General features: G+C 40.0%; 1 protein-coding gene across 2 annotated transcripts in view; it reads right to left on the reverse strand.

Annotated features, from left to right (window-relative positions):
• Positions 1 to 16,435, reverse strand: part of gdpd5b (glycerophosphodiester phosphodiesterase domain containing 5b) — a 41,424-nt gene extending 24,989 nt beyond the window's left edge. For both annotated transcript variants that reach the window (XM_083914054.1, XM_083914053.1), the window contains exons 1-2: positions 16,074 to 16,435; positions 797 to 970 (exon numbers count right to left, since the gene is read on the reverse strand). In XM_083914054.1, the coding sequence (XP_083770180.1) occupies positions 797 to 913 (117 nt within the window). In that variant the 5' untranslated portion in view covers positions 914 to 970; positions 16,074 to 16,435. The remainder of the gene's footprint in view (positions 1 to 796; positions 971 to 16,073) is intronic.

The following is a 16,435-nucleotide window of genomic DNA, read 5'->3' on the forward strand; positions in this document are numbered from 1 at the left end:
TTGAATTAAAATTCATAGAAATTCAATTTAAAGAAAAAAAAAAAGCTGAAAAGTGATATAATTCTACATTTATATCCCAGGACAGTGCAGTCCTCATTGAAATGACAAAGGCAAGATAAATTACGCAATCATGAGAAATGATCTGGTCTGGTGACTTAGCTAAGCTGCATGGATTTGGTGTTGGTTAGCTATAAAAGTAATTTGCAAAAGACAAGCCAGCCAGATCAGCCCCGGGAGTCGGCATGAATTAGCTGACGTTATCCACTCAAGGCAGTATTTTGCCATGCCAGTTAGCAAGCAATTTGTCCACATTAGCAAGCTAGTTAACATTAGCGCGTTAAAACCACAATATATCACGTCAGTATTGCCTGTAGGCGCGAAACGTCACATTCTTTGGATTTTCTCTGAAAATTCGCCCCAGTCCTTTACACTAGGAGTCAGCCCACAGACTGCTATAGGCAAATGAGAAAGTCAGGGAAGGTCTCATTTTTAAAGTCATGTCACAACCCGTTTACTCATTGGCTACAAAAAACAATTAATACAAGTAAAATCGTACACACAGAACCTTTAGGTAAAACTGGAAGGTGTGAGAGATTCAGACGTGCATAACACTGCAAAGTCAATCCAATGTCATTCTAGTGCATTAGCAGATTGGTCCACATGAGTGATGAACTTTATCTTGTGATATACATGTACTGTATCTGTATACTGTTCTTTTAAAATGGCTGACGGCCCAATTAACAGCAATTCTAACTGGTGCAGCTCACTCACAAAAGGGGTTTCCTCCCCAGCTCACCTTGGTGGTGTCATCATGGGAACGTTGATAGCGTTTCCAGCGGCAACCGTAGATCCCGGTGATACATGACAAACACAGCTGGCGCTCATAGACCTGGAGGGGTTGGTGTTTCACCATGCTCCTTCAGTCAGTCACGCATCCAGAGCTCTAACATCCCACTGACTACGAAGTATCCTGTAAGAAAATACAATTTAAAAAAAAACATGTTAGCATTAATGCTGATTCAAACAACATGTTTACTAAATGTTGCGATAAAAAAGTCCAACAATTAATGGTGCAAACTGTTACTAGAGGAGCATGTCTGGCACTTTGATGCAAAACACATGCTGACCTGAAAAGCACCACGCTTTGATACAAAGCCAAGCCTAAAATTAAGACTTTGTCTCCCAGCTCCCGTCACCAATGACAACTGAGACTGCTCGGAGTTTTCATCAATATGATCAAGGAAAAGAAAAGATAATTAAATAAAAAAAGAGGGCTTGGTGAGCACACCATCTATTGAATATCACATTAAATTACAATGTCCATGAATATATCACACAGTCACTACATATCTGGGTCAAAAGACAGCATGCAGGCCCGATCTCTCTCTCTTTAATGTCACGCCAAGAAAAGAGGCCAGGCAAAGAAACAGGTGTAACAGGAATGTAATGTAACAGTGATATTTTAGTAAAACCTTTCAACTTACAGTATATAAATGGATGCATGCTGCTTTGTACAGCTTTAATGGCCAACATGGTAACTAAACTAAAGGCAGAACATAACTCTGTGTTGCAGTGAACCCAAACAGCTCCACATGGTGCTCCACTCACCTCCATAATGAGAAGGGGTAGTAGAGCAGCAGAGTACCATGACACTTTGTTGGTAGGAAGTAGGCTACCAGGCTGCGTTGGCTGTGAATAATCAGAGTTATAACTCAGTCCCCCCATTAATCTGCTGCTGATTCAGCACTGAGACTCTGCAATCAGCTATTATAACAGTGATATCATAGCAGTGCTGGCTGTTATCACAAGTTTCCTCATTCTCAAGGGACATGATGGAGCCTGTTCCGCTGTCTGTGCTGATCAACCTGGGGTTGAAAGTGCATCTTCATGATATCAAAGGCATAAATAAACGGTGCATAATTAATGGAATCTCTCTGCTGATAAGAGTCAAACAAACATGATTAAAAATGCACACATACACAGACAAACATGTTTCCCTAGAGCGTTTTAACTAGTGGTATTCCTCTTCCCTCAGTTTGTGAAGCACAGCTAGCATAAGGGTAAGTCATGTGATGTTTCAGAGCAATTCTGCATGTTAACTACACTCTTCCTGCTGTAATCAGGCTGTCTCAGGCTCTGGGCAGCTGCTCATTAGCATCTGCTGCAGTGGCCATGTTTCCTGTTATTAGTAAAACTGCTCTGAGGAGGGCGGGCCTGACCCGAGGGTATAATGAACCTGGCAGAACCACAAAGGTCTTGACAGGCAATGCTGCTCTATGCCTTCAAAAAAAAGTGTTACACTTTAATCAATCACATAACACAGGTGCCATTACAAATATTTTGCAATATACATCAGAAATGTAGCCAAAGGAACAGCATTGGTACCAAGCTGATTGGTGGCAATGAAAATAGATTCCTGAAAATGACACGGTTAATGTAGTGCTTGTCCCACTGACTGATGCAGGACAAACTGTCAAATAAAACCAGGCACAGACTACATGGATGCAGAACACTTTTAACCACTGGTCAAATACAATATGAGCCAATGTATTATCAATAATTACCTTATCTTACTTGGAGTATTCCCTACTGTGTCCTCATCAAGCTGCTATGGATTCGGACCTTGATGCAATCAGGGACTGCTTGACTACTAGCGTACCAATTGTGCTTGTCTGAGGCTTCTGACTAAATCATGTCTGTCAGATGGATGGGTGGAGATCAGAGCTTAGAACCACATGATTTTGAGTCTTGAATCTTGCTAGCAGCAAGGTTTTAGGGATGGTTTTGGCAGATGCTCAGTCTGAGAGTCAAGCCATTAAACAATATCTCATCTAGGTGAACATTTCCACTGTCTGACATGTTTGTTCATGATGAGAAACATCAAAAATTAAATTACTGACTTTCCTGAAATACAGTGTGTTTAAGCAAACAGAAGATCTATCATCAAGAGAATGATTTTAGTCATCCGCTTCACTGTCACCTTTTGCCAGTTTATAGTTATTTTATTCATAGGCGTGCGTGCATGCGTGCGTGCGTGTGTGCGTGCATATATTTATTAACTTTGGAAAGCAATGAAAAGTAAAAGAAATCCATGAAAAAACATGATATTTTAATGAAAACTGCGTCCTACATCATGCAAACAAAAAAAATGAAATTACATGTTAATTTGTTTAAATAATTTGTGATTTAATATTATTATATACTGGCAGGCCTAAACTTCAATGATGATTGCGTATGATCAACAGCTTCTGACATAATCAACGTAAGATAAATACAGATATGTGTCCGGGCATGCCGACCAAGCCTTTAAGACAGAAAAACAATCTGGCAGCTGACAGTAAATCTCCATTGGTGTGTTCATCAAGTCAATTAACAACCACTTTGTGTACGTCATGTTGTCACTTGCTGACAGAGTATAATGTTCAAACCTGTATCCACAGCAATGCCTCCATGTTTTTACAGCAAAGTGACTCATGCGGTTTATGTAGCCACATGTTTACCTCTTAAAAGCTTCCAGCCACATCAGTGTCACTGCCACTTGTACTCAAAGTAAAAACACACGTGCCTGCTACTTCAATTGAGCTGCACATCAAACACTTTAAATTTCAATTATTTTATGTGGATTATTATCATAATCAGGCAGAACAGCACTGTGGCCACATAATTGTCACCTTGAGTTGGCAGGCTCATCCATTTTTGACTTCCTAGTTAATTTGCCCAACCCTCATCAGAGCTGTATAAAGACAGAAGGAAAAGCACTGCAGTTAATCCCTTTATCAGCATGATGTCATAAAAGAAACTCATCAGCTAAATGTGACCCAGTGGAGACAGTTCAATCTTGAATAAACCGAAATGAATTGACAAAGCTTAATTAAATGCAGCAAATGCAGTAATGCGTTGAATCTCAGAAAGACATTAATATTCATCCACGAGACTTCACTTGCACACATTTTGCCAGCATGGATGTGGCACCTCAAACCACAGTAGGTGCAGAAGTGTGACAACCATGTGGGCTGCACCGCCACAGTAACTCACTGCATCACAGACACAACAACAGAGTCACAAAAGTAAAGATGGCTGAGCACAAAGTAAGAAAAAGACAACAGTCCTTGAACTTCGTTTCACATCAAAAATTCTGATGCATTCTGACAAAAAACACCATTTCAGATCCTGTCAGCTGACCCGTCTTGACTGAAGAGGTGAAATCAACATGTCATCAAAGCTTTGCATCACGGGAGAAGCAGCTTTTCTAACATGCATGCATCCGTCACAAGTTGTCGGAACGAGAAGGGAAGATATGAGGGTAGTATGAAAACCCCCTAAATGGCTGTTGTCATCCCCTTTTCTGCTGCCTCACTTCCTCCAATCAAAGGCCCATCGAAGGAAAACAGTCTGCAGGGGAGGAAATGCTTCAGCAGTTTCCCAGCAGAAAACAGTGTCTTCTCCTGACCAGGGAACTGAGGGAGAAGCCAAGCAGCAGGGAAGTGTGCAATCAAAGGCCAACTAATGACAAAGAAAAGCTCCTTAAAGAGTAGTTCACCCCCCAAAAATAAAAAATATCCTTTTTAAACAAGCACGTCACTTAAAACACCACTGTAATGTACAGCGAGTGGGCAAAATAACAAGCGTTCATTGTAATAACCTATTTTTACTAATGCTATGAAGCTTATTTAGCAAATTTTACTTTTTCAAACTGTATGCAGCTGGTGATTGTTTTACACCAAGGATGTATTGTATCTTATAGTGTAATGATTCTTTTTCACACATTACAATAGAGTTAAACTAACTGTGGCTAAACTCTGTCAGCTGTTTCCAATAGTTCACCGAGCTTTGTATGTCAATGGACCAATCGCTAGTAAGCTGCTGTATTTCCAAAATGGCTAAATGACTGTAACATCATCCAAAGTATTCTGGAGATGAATTAATGCCATGTGGGTCCATCAACTCATCTTTCAGAGAATTTAAAAATGTCAAACCCCAACAAAGCAGTAAACCCTAAAATAGATGACAACGCCCTGGTGGTTAGTCACTTGAGTAAATATTTAAATTAAAAAAATTCATAACCACAAACAAATATCTACCTGTATTACACTAAGGCATGGGTGTCAAACTGATCCAGTAAAGGGCTGTGTGGCTGCAGGTTTTCATTCCAACCAAGCAAGAACACAGCCACACGGCCCTTTACTGGATCAGCTTGACACCCATGCACTAAGGAATCCATGTAGTCTTCTGCAAAGGCCTCAACTTCATATTTTCTTGATCTGTCCTTGAATAATCTGTTGAGATGTGCAATGGATACCAAGTAACGAAACACCATGGAGACTTAGCCAAACCATGTGGCATCAGAAGCTGCCAGTGAGGGAGTTGATTAGTGACACATGGGTGATAAAGCACATTATAACAGAAAATGAAAGTCATTACATCCTTACTCAGCACTGACAGTTGAGAGCTGTCACTGTAGAAACTACACAGTCTTTGAAACACTGTACAAAACATGTAGTGAGTAGTAGGCAAAAGGCTTGTCAATTAGCAGACACTCAAAGCATCCGTTTCATTTAGTGTCCTATACCAGAATGATGAAAAAACTGTACCCACCATCATGTGCTGACAGTCTTAAATAAGTCCCTTAAATAACCATGGGCTTGATGCGGAGAGGATTCAACCTTAAAACAACAACCAAGTCGCTCAATATCCAACGGGCATAACTTCTTTTTAAAATGTTTTGTTTGAAGAAACGGTAAATTTCCTGACAATAATTATCATCCTCAGAAGGGTGTGTTCACTCGAAGACTCGTTAATAAAATGGGGTAGCACATTACAAGATACACAAACAAAATCCTAAAGCGGTTTTACATTTGCTAAACAAAACATTTTTCATACATTTTAGGATATCTTACGGAATATGGCAGGCTGGTTAATGCGTTCTGAGGTCTAGGCACCAAAACTAGCGTTACATGAATGGTTAAGTTTAGACAACAAAGGGTGGAGGTAAGGATTAGGCGTCAACGCGACTTGGTTAAGATTAGAAAAAAATGTGGTTTAGCTTAGTACATTTGGGACACAAACACCAGCCCCAGGTGAAAGTCATGCGTTTGGGAGCAATACACCACACCAACCTCCCTCTCTCCCTACGCAGAGCTCATCAGTTTTATACAAAGTCACCAGATTTCCTTCTTTGCTCTAGATATAATTTCTACAGTCAAATCGGGTACAAAATGTAGAACACACACAAATTACAGTGTATTACTTTTCATAGTTGTATGTACCAACAGTGGATGAGGACAACCTAGATTGACAAAGAGTGCAGCTCAACTCTGACACACACACGGAGATGGAGCCAGACAACATTGCCCCTGCAGTTAGTTCAAGTCAAAGTGGGTTTAGGGCAGTGGCAACTTTATGTAGACAATGCTCGCTGCAAAATTGGTCTAGTATAATAATGGCCAGTGGAAAGAGGTCTCAGTGTGGTTTCACTTTCTCACACACAAAAACCGTACTCTATGCCTGGTGACAGACTGGCGCTTGTAAGGATGGGTTTGGGAGGGAAGAGGGAGGAAGGCAGGGGTTTTATTTCGTTTGGTGTGAAAAATGTTCTAAATAAACAACAATTGTTTTAGGTAAATATGATTAATAGGTTTGACTTATGTTTACAACTGAAATTACATTTACTCAAAAACGTATGAAAACTAGCTAGACCTTCTAGATGAGGATGCAACCTCGGGAAATAAGCATACAATATATTCTCTGGTGGTCTTATGGCATTGCATGCATGGCATGTATTAACAATGCAATGCAATATAAACGGGGCTTTTTAATTAGTACTGCAATTTGTTTATGCCAATTCAAGTAGAAAGCCTCTGAATTACGCGACAAAAACAACTGTTGGCATGTTTCCATCTAATCCCAAATGCAACAATAAATATTATCAGCTCAACACAAGTATCACATATCAACATAATTCTAACCAACCCCCTATAATAAATCACTCCCATGAGTCAGTGTGGTGGAAGGCAAATAATTGATGGTCATAGCCTCCAGCCCACAGCTCTTGTTCATCCGAAAACATTAAGTCCCACCTCAAACCACTCTCAAATACTCCGGTCAGCTGTGCCAGTTAGTGGCAACCATAGCACATAAGTGGGAAGTCGATTTGAGATAGTGATGAAAACCCCATCTTCATTATCTTTCAGTCATTTGGGGTGATGTTGATGAGCAGGATTAAAAAAATACCCACAGCCTGCTTGGAGTTTTCCCATCGAAACAAAGTTTTATTTGAATTCTGTATCCACTCTATCTAGGCATCTGGTGTTTGGATTAACTTGGCACTTCAAAGCTTTGGCAGATAAATGACTGATCCATGGTAGAATAAATCACAGCCACTGATTCCACTTTGTTAGCGCTACCAAGGGTGAAACTACAAAGCAGCATTCTCTCACACAACTTTGGAAGATGAAGGGAGGAAAACAGATATAGCTGCAGGTAAGCAAAAAGCAAGTTAATAAGCACTGACAATGCATTTTAAGTGCATCCTGGCTAACGAGCAGTTTGCTCTGATGTTAGGGAAGGTTGATGTCAGGAAAATTATTCCCAAGGTCTTCATTTTCAACACAGGCTGCAAGGTTGTTTTTTTTGTGTGTCGGCATTTCCAGATAGAGATGCACCCATGGGACGATATTATAATTGCCATTCACGGTATTATCCAGATAATCATCAACATATATATTAAACACACTGGAATCACTTCACCTTACACATTGCTTTTTCTATTGCGTCACAGGTAGGACACATTTTTTTGTGCAAAACGGACTTGCAGCGATCATGGGTAGCATGTTAAATGGTCAAACATTTGTTGTTGTGGTTGATAAATACAGTGAGGTTAATTCTACATGCAATGAACACTTTCCCTACTTGAGTAAAACTGTTACTTATGGGCTGTGGCCAAAATTAATGTCACGTTTAGAGGAAACACTGAAGTAAACTGCAGTCATTTGCTGAAGTTGGTCGTGAGGATCACGATTATGGAAATTCGCTACGACCAACTTATTCAATCCCCATACTGATTCCTGGGCTTTGTGTATTGACTGATACCATGCAGACGAAATGGAACATGGCAATGTAGACATGACTGGGATCATTCTTGTATGTGTAAGGTTACATCAGGCTTGACTTAGACCATGCTTTACTAACTGTGTAAAACAAAAAAAGGTAACAAATAGACGGATAAATGTTTACTTAATGTATTATTATAACAGATTAGCCCCATTGTCACCCAACATTTGTAAGATATCACTGCGTAATCTATTCCCAGATTAAACTAAAACTGGTCAGATGGATTTAACAAAATAAGAATGAACTGGCATACATGTGAAAATATTGACTCAAGATTGTCAGATAATCCTTAAAATACTCTGATCCACCATGACATATTACTTAAGAATACGCATGATCATTAATGCTTCATGTTAAAGATCCTGTAGCTCTCTCAAGCTTATGACATCAAGATGAAAAAAAAAAATAGTATTCATCACTTCAATACTAGTTGAGAGGTGCTGGTGCCAGAACGTTCTGGCCTGACAAATCAGAATAGAGGGGTATCGCAAAACACTTACACAAGGACTCCTGGGTGTTAATTGTCCTTCCTGTGCTCATAATACTGCACAGGTTGTGATTTGCTTTTAATGATATTTGGCTCTGAAACTGATATATCCATTTATTACAATAATCTTGAGTAAATGTATTCTCTGATTAATGATTATTAACATAAGAACGCTTTACAAAAAGGCACCATAATAAAACCATAAAACAGGTGACATAAGGGACATGACAGCTTGATGGAGCACGAACAATAGCTCACTCTAAGAGAATGATTGGGCTTTTTGGCTGGCCAAATGAGCTGGGCAGCCTTTACAGCAGCTTACAACTTCAAAGTCATAACCAAAGATTTAAAAAAGACTCCAGGGCTGTACCATACATGGTAATGAGGAATGCAACTGTAGCTCAAAGCCAGCTGAGAAAGAAGAATTGACCGTCGGCATAAAATGAAAACTGAAAATCCGTCAACTACAATATTAGCAAAGTGCAACCAGTGAGAGGCCTGGTAAAGCTGGCGGGAGGAGTATGGCACAGTACCATAACATCAGACAACCAGACACTTTACTCATCAAAGTGACAGCTCATCAATCTGGAAAAAATAGGAGTCTGAGATAATTCAAGGAAAGATTAATCTAATCGCATTTCATCAGCGTCTTTAAATTAGAACATCGACAGCAGGAAGAGGAAGTACCATTACTGTCACACATTTCCATTATTAGAGTGAATCAAAATGTAATAAACGACTGGAAGAAGAGAAAGAAATCCACCCACTCATTTCAGTGCGGACGAAGCAACGGAGGTGTAAAATAGGTCAAGTGATAGGTGGAGATATTACGCTCATTTTTCATCTGGAGGTAAAAAATGATCTCTAAGGAGTGGGCTTCTTATAGTATGAAGCCGACATCATGGACTAAAGAAAGGTTTGGAGCAAAGGTGATTTGATAGAGAAGTGAGCTGGCTTTATGCTGCAGGGACAGCACTTGACAAAGCAATGTACTGTAGATACAGTGAACAATAAAGCCATATTAGGGACTGTGCACAGCCTTGTGGATAGAAAGTTGGGTTATAACTGATTTAGGAGTTTCAGGTACTGCACTTGATGTGAAATGCTCTACCCTGAGGTACCTGATGTACCATGAAAACATGAATCTACAGTTTGAACAATAGCGATGAGGTTTCATCTACTACGTGTCAAGGCCAAAGGCAGGATAATTCCTGTGTTTTGGAGTATGCCGTGAGGGGACCACCCAGAAGCGTGTTTTTGTGAAGCGAAGGAAAGGAATATGTGTCAACTTCACAAAGAAACACCAAAGTCAACTTTGTGGGGTTTGAACCCAGCACCCTCCTGCTGTGAGGTGACAGCGTTAACCTCTGATCCACCATGCTACTGTTTAGGCAGCTGATGGTGTGTGGGTTTGAATAATTATCACCTTTAAGACTGGATGACACCGACTCTTGAAGGCTTAATGTATATTTGCACCACACTTTCCTCATTAACTTTTGTACAGCCTGGGATTTCGGAGGTCTGGAGGACAAGTGAAGGAAAGCACTCCGGACAGGACTATTTTGTAATTGTTGAGATATTTCAGTCTGGAGTGTTGGACAAACAGACTGACATTGCCATCCGTAAAACCATGCCACTAGAAGGCTACCAAAAGTGACAACTGCAAAGGTGAAAACCAGAGTTGGTTTTTTTCTCTCCATTGTTTGTGTTTTTACAAAGACACAATATACTGTTGGTATGTTAGGGAGACAAACAAAGCCGGCATGAAAGGGCAGGGGGATAGAGAGTGTGTTGGCGGGGAGCGAGGGGTGAGATGATGGGCTCTTTGCCTGTTTGGTCAAACCAACTTGAGTATATCAGCAGGTGTATGACATCTGGATCCCATATTCCGGCCTTATAAAGGTTCTTTGTAGTCACACTTTCATCTGGATTTGATGTTCCTTCTCTGTGATTGTTAAAGCTTTGATAATGAAAGAACAGAGCTACCAAGTCCAGCTTGCCTGGCATATCAGCAGCTTCAATTTAACAGCCTGTCCCAGCTATGCAAGCATATAATTGTTAATTCACCAAACTGTTCATAAAACGGTCCATGAATTTGGTAATGAAACATAAAAACCTAGGCAAATATCTTTACTTTTCACAGAAGGCTCTTGGAGTTAATGATCCATTTTTCATACAAAGTGCATCTTGTGAAAGAGTGTGACAGTAACAGATATTCAGTCCATTAAAACCACTAGTCAGAGGCTCCAATTCCTTTAATAGACCCCATATAGTTCACCTTACAGTGTTTTATTCAACAAATGTTTCTGCTTTAACAGCTGGTTTGCCTTTTACCACAAAATGCTGGTCAACAGAGAAGGGTGTGTGGGGCCCCCGAACAGTCAAAATCACTGTGGCAATCCGTAGCTGAGAATTGCTTCCTTTCAACAGTGGAGATGTGTAATCACAGTTCATGGAGGGAGAGAGCATTCAGATTTTCAGATGATTTTAGTTATTTGGACTGCAGAGTTATAGTAATCAGGCAAATCAGCGGCTGTACTCTTTGGATGGGATGAGAACTGTGTGCTTGCCACTTTATCGCCTCACTGTTTAAACCTGGAGCAGTGTCTCCTATGTTAACAACACAAGGTTTCATGACGTTTGCTGGGAAGCAAGAAATGGTAGAAGGGGTAATGTCTTGACCCCTCCTAGCCTGTCTGCCTGTCAGCATTGAGAGAAAGTATTCTGGGGTTGGTTCCTAATCATAGGTGATACTGTAGGGCTGATACTGTGGCCTGGAAAGCAAACAGCTGACAAAGACATCCGTGGCATGCAGATACATGGTGGGAACCATTGTTGTACTGTGTGTGGCAAATAGACAACTCTATTGGCTTAGTTCACTCCGGCCTCCTCAGTCTGACTGTTGTGAGTGGACTAGCATGTTTTATCAAGGTGCCATCTGTATGTCTACATGAGGGCTCTTCACCACCATCTGTGTGTTGACATCACACAGAGTTCTGTCCTCTACTGTGGCTGCTGTCTGAGCCCGGGAGGCACGGCCAGACGAGCAGGTGCCACTATGGTGAACCGGGCTTTCTGGTAGGGAAACTGAGCTTCATCGTTATATGGACATTTGGCTTATATAATTCTATTACGGGGATGATTACACAAAAGCAATACAACTATATGGTAAATAAATACAAGTACGGTAAATGTCTGAAATACCTCACATAAATACAACACTTCTCACATAAAAAGGGTGATGCAGAGATAAACAAGGCAATAATGATATGAAAATCTATTAAAAAAAAAAAGATTATTCTAAATTTCATAAAATTTACATTTTCTCAGCTAGTCAATGTTTGAACTTGATGGTATTGGGGTCTCAAATTGTTGGAATATTCCCAACAATGCAATAAAAACAAGAGTTAAGTAGGTATGTTCACCTGGAGTCTCAGCTTTGACAGAATAACTGTTGCAAATCCCAGTTTGTCTGAGCCTTGGACTTTGAAGAGAGCTCAAGTTGCAACCTAGCAAAGACAGCAAATCAAAGCCTCCTGTGTTCCTATGAGGGTCAAACTAATAGCAATTAGCCTTGGGAATGTTACCTGCAAAAATAAGGTGAGGCAGAGAAACTGAGGTTTTATGAATGTTCCCACTGACAATTTCTCAAAAACGACAGTCCTTGAGGTACTGTCCTCACACATATTCATGTACTGCACGCTGAACTTGTCCATAGTGACATGATCTGCTATGAATTGCATTTCGAGCATGTTAGACGGAGTGTACTTGCTCGGGAACAGCAGGGTTCCAAACTGCTCGGAGCAGGGTGGAAATGACGCATTGCCAAAATTAGTATTCTGACTGCTTTACCTTGGAACCAACACAAATTGTGAGCAAATCCTTATTTGTTTTGACTCACAAGTCTATAGCTAGTGTAAACAAACATTCCAGGAACTGTTGAACTCACAGTTTGCTGGCTTATGCATAGAAATATAAATGATATAAGCCCCCCCCCCCCCATGACGAAGTGTGATATCACATGCAGATAAAGAGCTGACTTGTCACTTGGTCTTGCAGACAAACAAGTGATTTTTCTCCATGTTAGCCAATCATCCAACTTATTGTTGATAATATTCAGTCTGTGATGAGTAAGCTTGTTTACTTAAACATGATGAAATAAGGCTCCATTATGTGACTGCATATCACCGACTGTGTGCTTCAACATCTGTTTTCGAAAAACTAAGCATTTTTTATTCATCCACGTTTCCATGACACCTCCAACAAACTCCCAACCAATCACAGTCAGACTAGCTCATACTGCAAAGCCACCCACTCCTCAGCCCATTGGTTGCTAGCATGCTCCATTATGTCGTAATTAATCCTATTCAGAGATGGTGATGAATTTGTTTTTAGAAAGGAAAATTGGTTACTGTAAAGTAGCAGTGTGACGTAAAGAACTGTGGAGTCAAGGCAGATACACAGCCTTGTACCCATCTTTTTTTTCTCAAATCCATTTTAGCATTAAATGTTTGCATTACATGTTTGCTATTGCTTCATCAAGTAGAACTGAGAATGCTTTGAGAGGTGTGGCAGATCTTGGTGGAGGCTCATTATGCTTACTGGGGATAGGCACAGAAGATGAGTGCATTTGTGTGTTTGTGTGTGAGAGACGGAGACAGGTGGCTTAAATTAACCTCACTGCTACAGGGCAGCCAATTATAAACAGGTGCTTTTTTTCCTTACAAATCAGACTTGCACTCCTGGATAATTCTACACAGCTTTGGTGGATCTTATGGATGTGTTTCCTTCTTGATATATGAATCTAGCAAATATAAGGATATTGCATCTGTTGTAGGACGGGTATGTTTCTTTTCTTTTCTTAGAAGCAGCTATTTGAGGATACGGTACATAAACATATAAGTACACAGCAGCAGTTATATAAGCCGGGAAAGGCAGAATTGCTAGGACACAGAATCAATACTCGACTCAAATGGACAATAGTTAGCGTGTCTAATCATCAGTACAACTACTTCCCAATCAGCAGCAACATGCATGAAAGCTAGAATAAATGAATTGTTTAAAAGCTCTAGAAAACTGTGTGTAAAAGAGTCGGTAACCAGTAAGTGGATTACTGCTGTGAACACAGCACACCACATTCCTCCCTGTTCCTTCCTATTATATCTCCCTCTATCCACTCCATGTATTCTCCAAAAAAACATTTCTGCGGTGATCTTTAAAGCATTTTTCAAACAAGTCAAAGCCTTTTCAGCACGGCTATACATTTTTTGAACAGACATTTCCACCCGTATCCCGCTATAATCCAAGCAAATTTGAAGACATGTACATGATATGTCACTGTTTTTTCCATCCAACCGCAAAATGTCAACCTTTGTATCATTTTTGTCCCACAGCTGAAACGGGAGCAATCTGAATGTCAAGAGTGATGTTTATTTTCTCATGTGGCATACAATTTGAGTTTCAATGTCATGATCTGAAAACATTTTCATAGTGCTGCTGGCTGCCCTCAGGACAGGAGCCCCGCCTAATATGGAGAAGCATACACACTGTACTGTACAAGCCAAAAATAAGCAAGCTCAAAAACATAGTATTCAGCACACTCTACCAAAGTCCTTCAATCCATTATAGATGTTGTAAAAGAGTGATTAAAAAACAGCCTTGCGTAGACACTTTTAACGTCTTAACTGCAAGTCTTGACTCATCATCCTGTGTCATCTATCTTCTCAAACGAAACTGGTTCTAATCCCTTCTAAAGTAATTATTTACTTGCCAAGAAGATGCAAATAGATGTAATTTGTCAACTGGAAGCCTTAGCAAAAGCAAATAAGTGTTAGCTGTTTTTACTGGGAAGTGCAGAAGTGACAGATGGGGAAGTGTTAACACGGTCAAGAAGGATCTAACGGTGCAAGACGATGTACCAAATGGGTCCTCTCCAATGGCCAACGTTTTAAAATGATGAAACTCCTACATGTTTACCAGATTACAAGATTAAACTCCCTCTGATAAATTGCTACATAAATGTGCCTTGCTCTCCACAAGACGCAAACTTTTCCAACATACCAGACTTACACCTGGGGCTGGGCGATATGGCCAAAATCTTCTATCCTGATGTACTGTACAGAGGTAATTTCCTTTCTTAACAACGATATCATCATATAGTATGTTTCTGGTAATTCAGTGTGTAAATAGTCTATATCAAATACATTGTAAAGCCTATGTTTGTGTACTCCTGTGTGAATTAAGGATCAGAAGGTAAAGCAAATTAATGTTACTATAACCCAGGTCAGCAGCTGTTTTTTGAGATTGCGACAGAAAAAAATACAATTGACATTTTTATATTGTTTTGAGTTCTTGTATATTCCTTCCTTGAATTAAGGATGAGGAGGTAAAGCAAATTAATGTTACTATAACACAGTTCAGCAGCTGTTTTTTGAGATTGCGATAGAAAAATACAATTGACATTTTTATATTGTTTTGAGTTCTTATATATATTCCTTCTATATGGAAAAGGGCATCCCAATGGGCCCTATATCTCTATATCTCATGCACGTGAAACCATGGGTTATGTAATCCAGTTGATGTTAAATCACACACAACTGTGTGATAATGCAAAGTTTGATTCAATCAAACTGCAACTATCAAACAATTCTTTGAGTTTGAGCTGTGTATTTTTAATTTAAACATAATCATGCATTACAAAACTGCAATATGATTTATTTTCACGATATCGATTGAAAGGCGATAAATTACCATATTGAACCATCAGCAGGGCCCTTCTTAAACCTAGGGCAATCCTTCACCTTCAAAAGAAAAATGTATAGGGTAGACTCATGAATCATGCAAGTGAGTGGGAAGAGTGTTTCGCACGAGTCAACACAAATGCATACTGTGCATAAGGACAACAACAATCAGCCTCTGTAGCTTGACTTGCAATATGCTGCTGCTATGCATTCATTATTTTATGATAATCATAACCTGAGGATGGGCAACTAAATCAGGTGTGTGAATCAATCAATAGTGTCACCCAAAGGAAAACCCTGGCTTCCATGAGATACAACATCATGGGTGTGTCCTGGTGAGAAGTGGGATAAGTAGGCTACTAAAGCTAAAAGCCTATGATGGGTTAAAATATATATAACACATGGTAATAACTAATACACTAGTTAAATGGGTATTTAGGCTAAATATATTAACAAAACGTGTAAAAACAGTTAAGAAACATGTCATTCTTAAGAACTTGTGAGGGGTATTTAGCTTGTAGCCGATTTCCCTGTATGCACGTTGTTTGTTGCCATGGTAAAAACTCATTTTTTTTAAACATGTGGTAATGAGGTATGTAACTTCACACGGATTTTCTGACATAAAAATAAAACAATAATAATTATATCTACATTTGCTGATATAAAACTCACCGGCATGTAAATGTGTAAACACCTCAAACAACACCATACCGTTACACACACACACACACACTCACCTGTCTGCAAGCTGCCACCACTTCACTTTGATTTCAGAGTCCCACGGTAAAGTTGAGTCCTTTCTTTCACTCTCTCCCCGGTGAAATGCCTCCGCCAAAGAGTCAAACGGGATCTGTCACAGGTTACGTGTGAAAGGTGGGTGGTCCGGTACCGTTTAAAGCTGACAAAGCCGAAGTTTACACCGAAAACAAAGGAGAAAAGAAGAACCCGGTTGAGGACGGACGGTGTCAGCGGTGGTTTCGGTCCAGCTTTAAAGAAGTTGCGTTTACGTTGTTTCAGTTAATCCGTCCTCTGTGTTTTTTGGTCCCCTTGTGTGGGTAAAGCGTGCCCGCTGGTTTCAGTGTGCTGCACCGGCAGAGTA

This window comes from Echiichthys vipera (genome assembly GCF_963691815.1).
Source record: "Echiichthys vipera genome assembly, chromosome: 5".
Taxonomy (NCBI): domain Eukaryota; kingdom Metazoa; phylum Chordata; class Actinopteri; order Perciformes; family Trachinidae; genus Echiichthys; species Echiichthys vipera.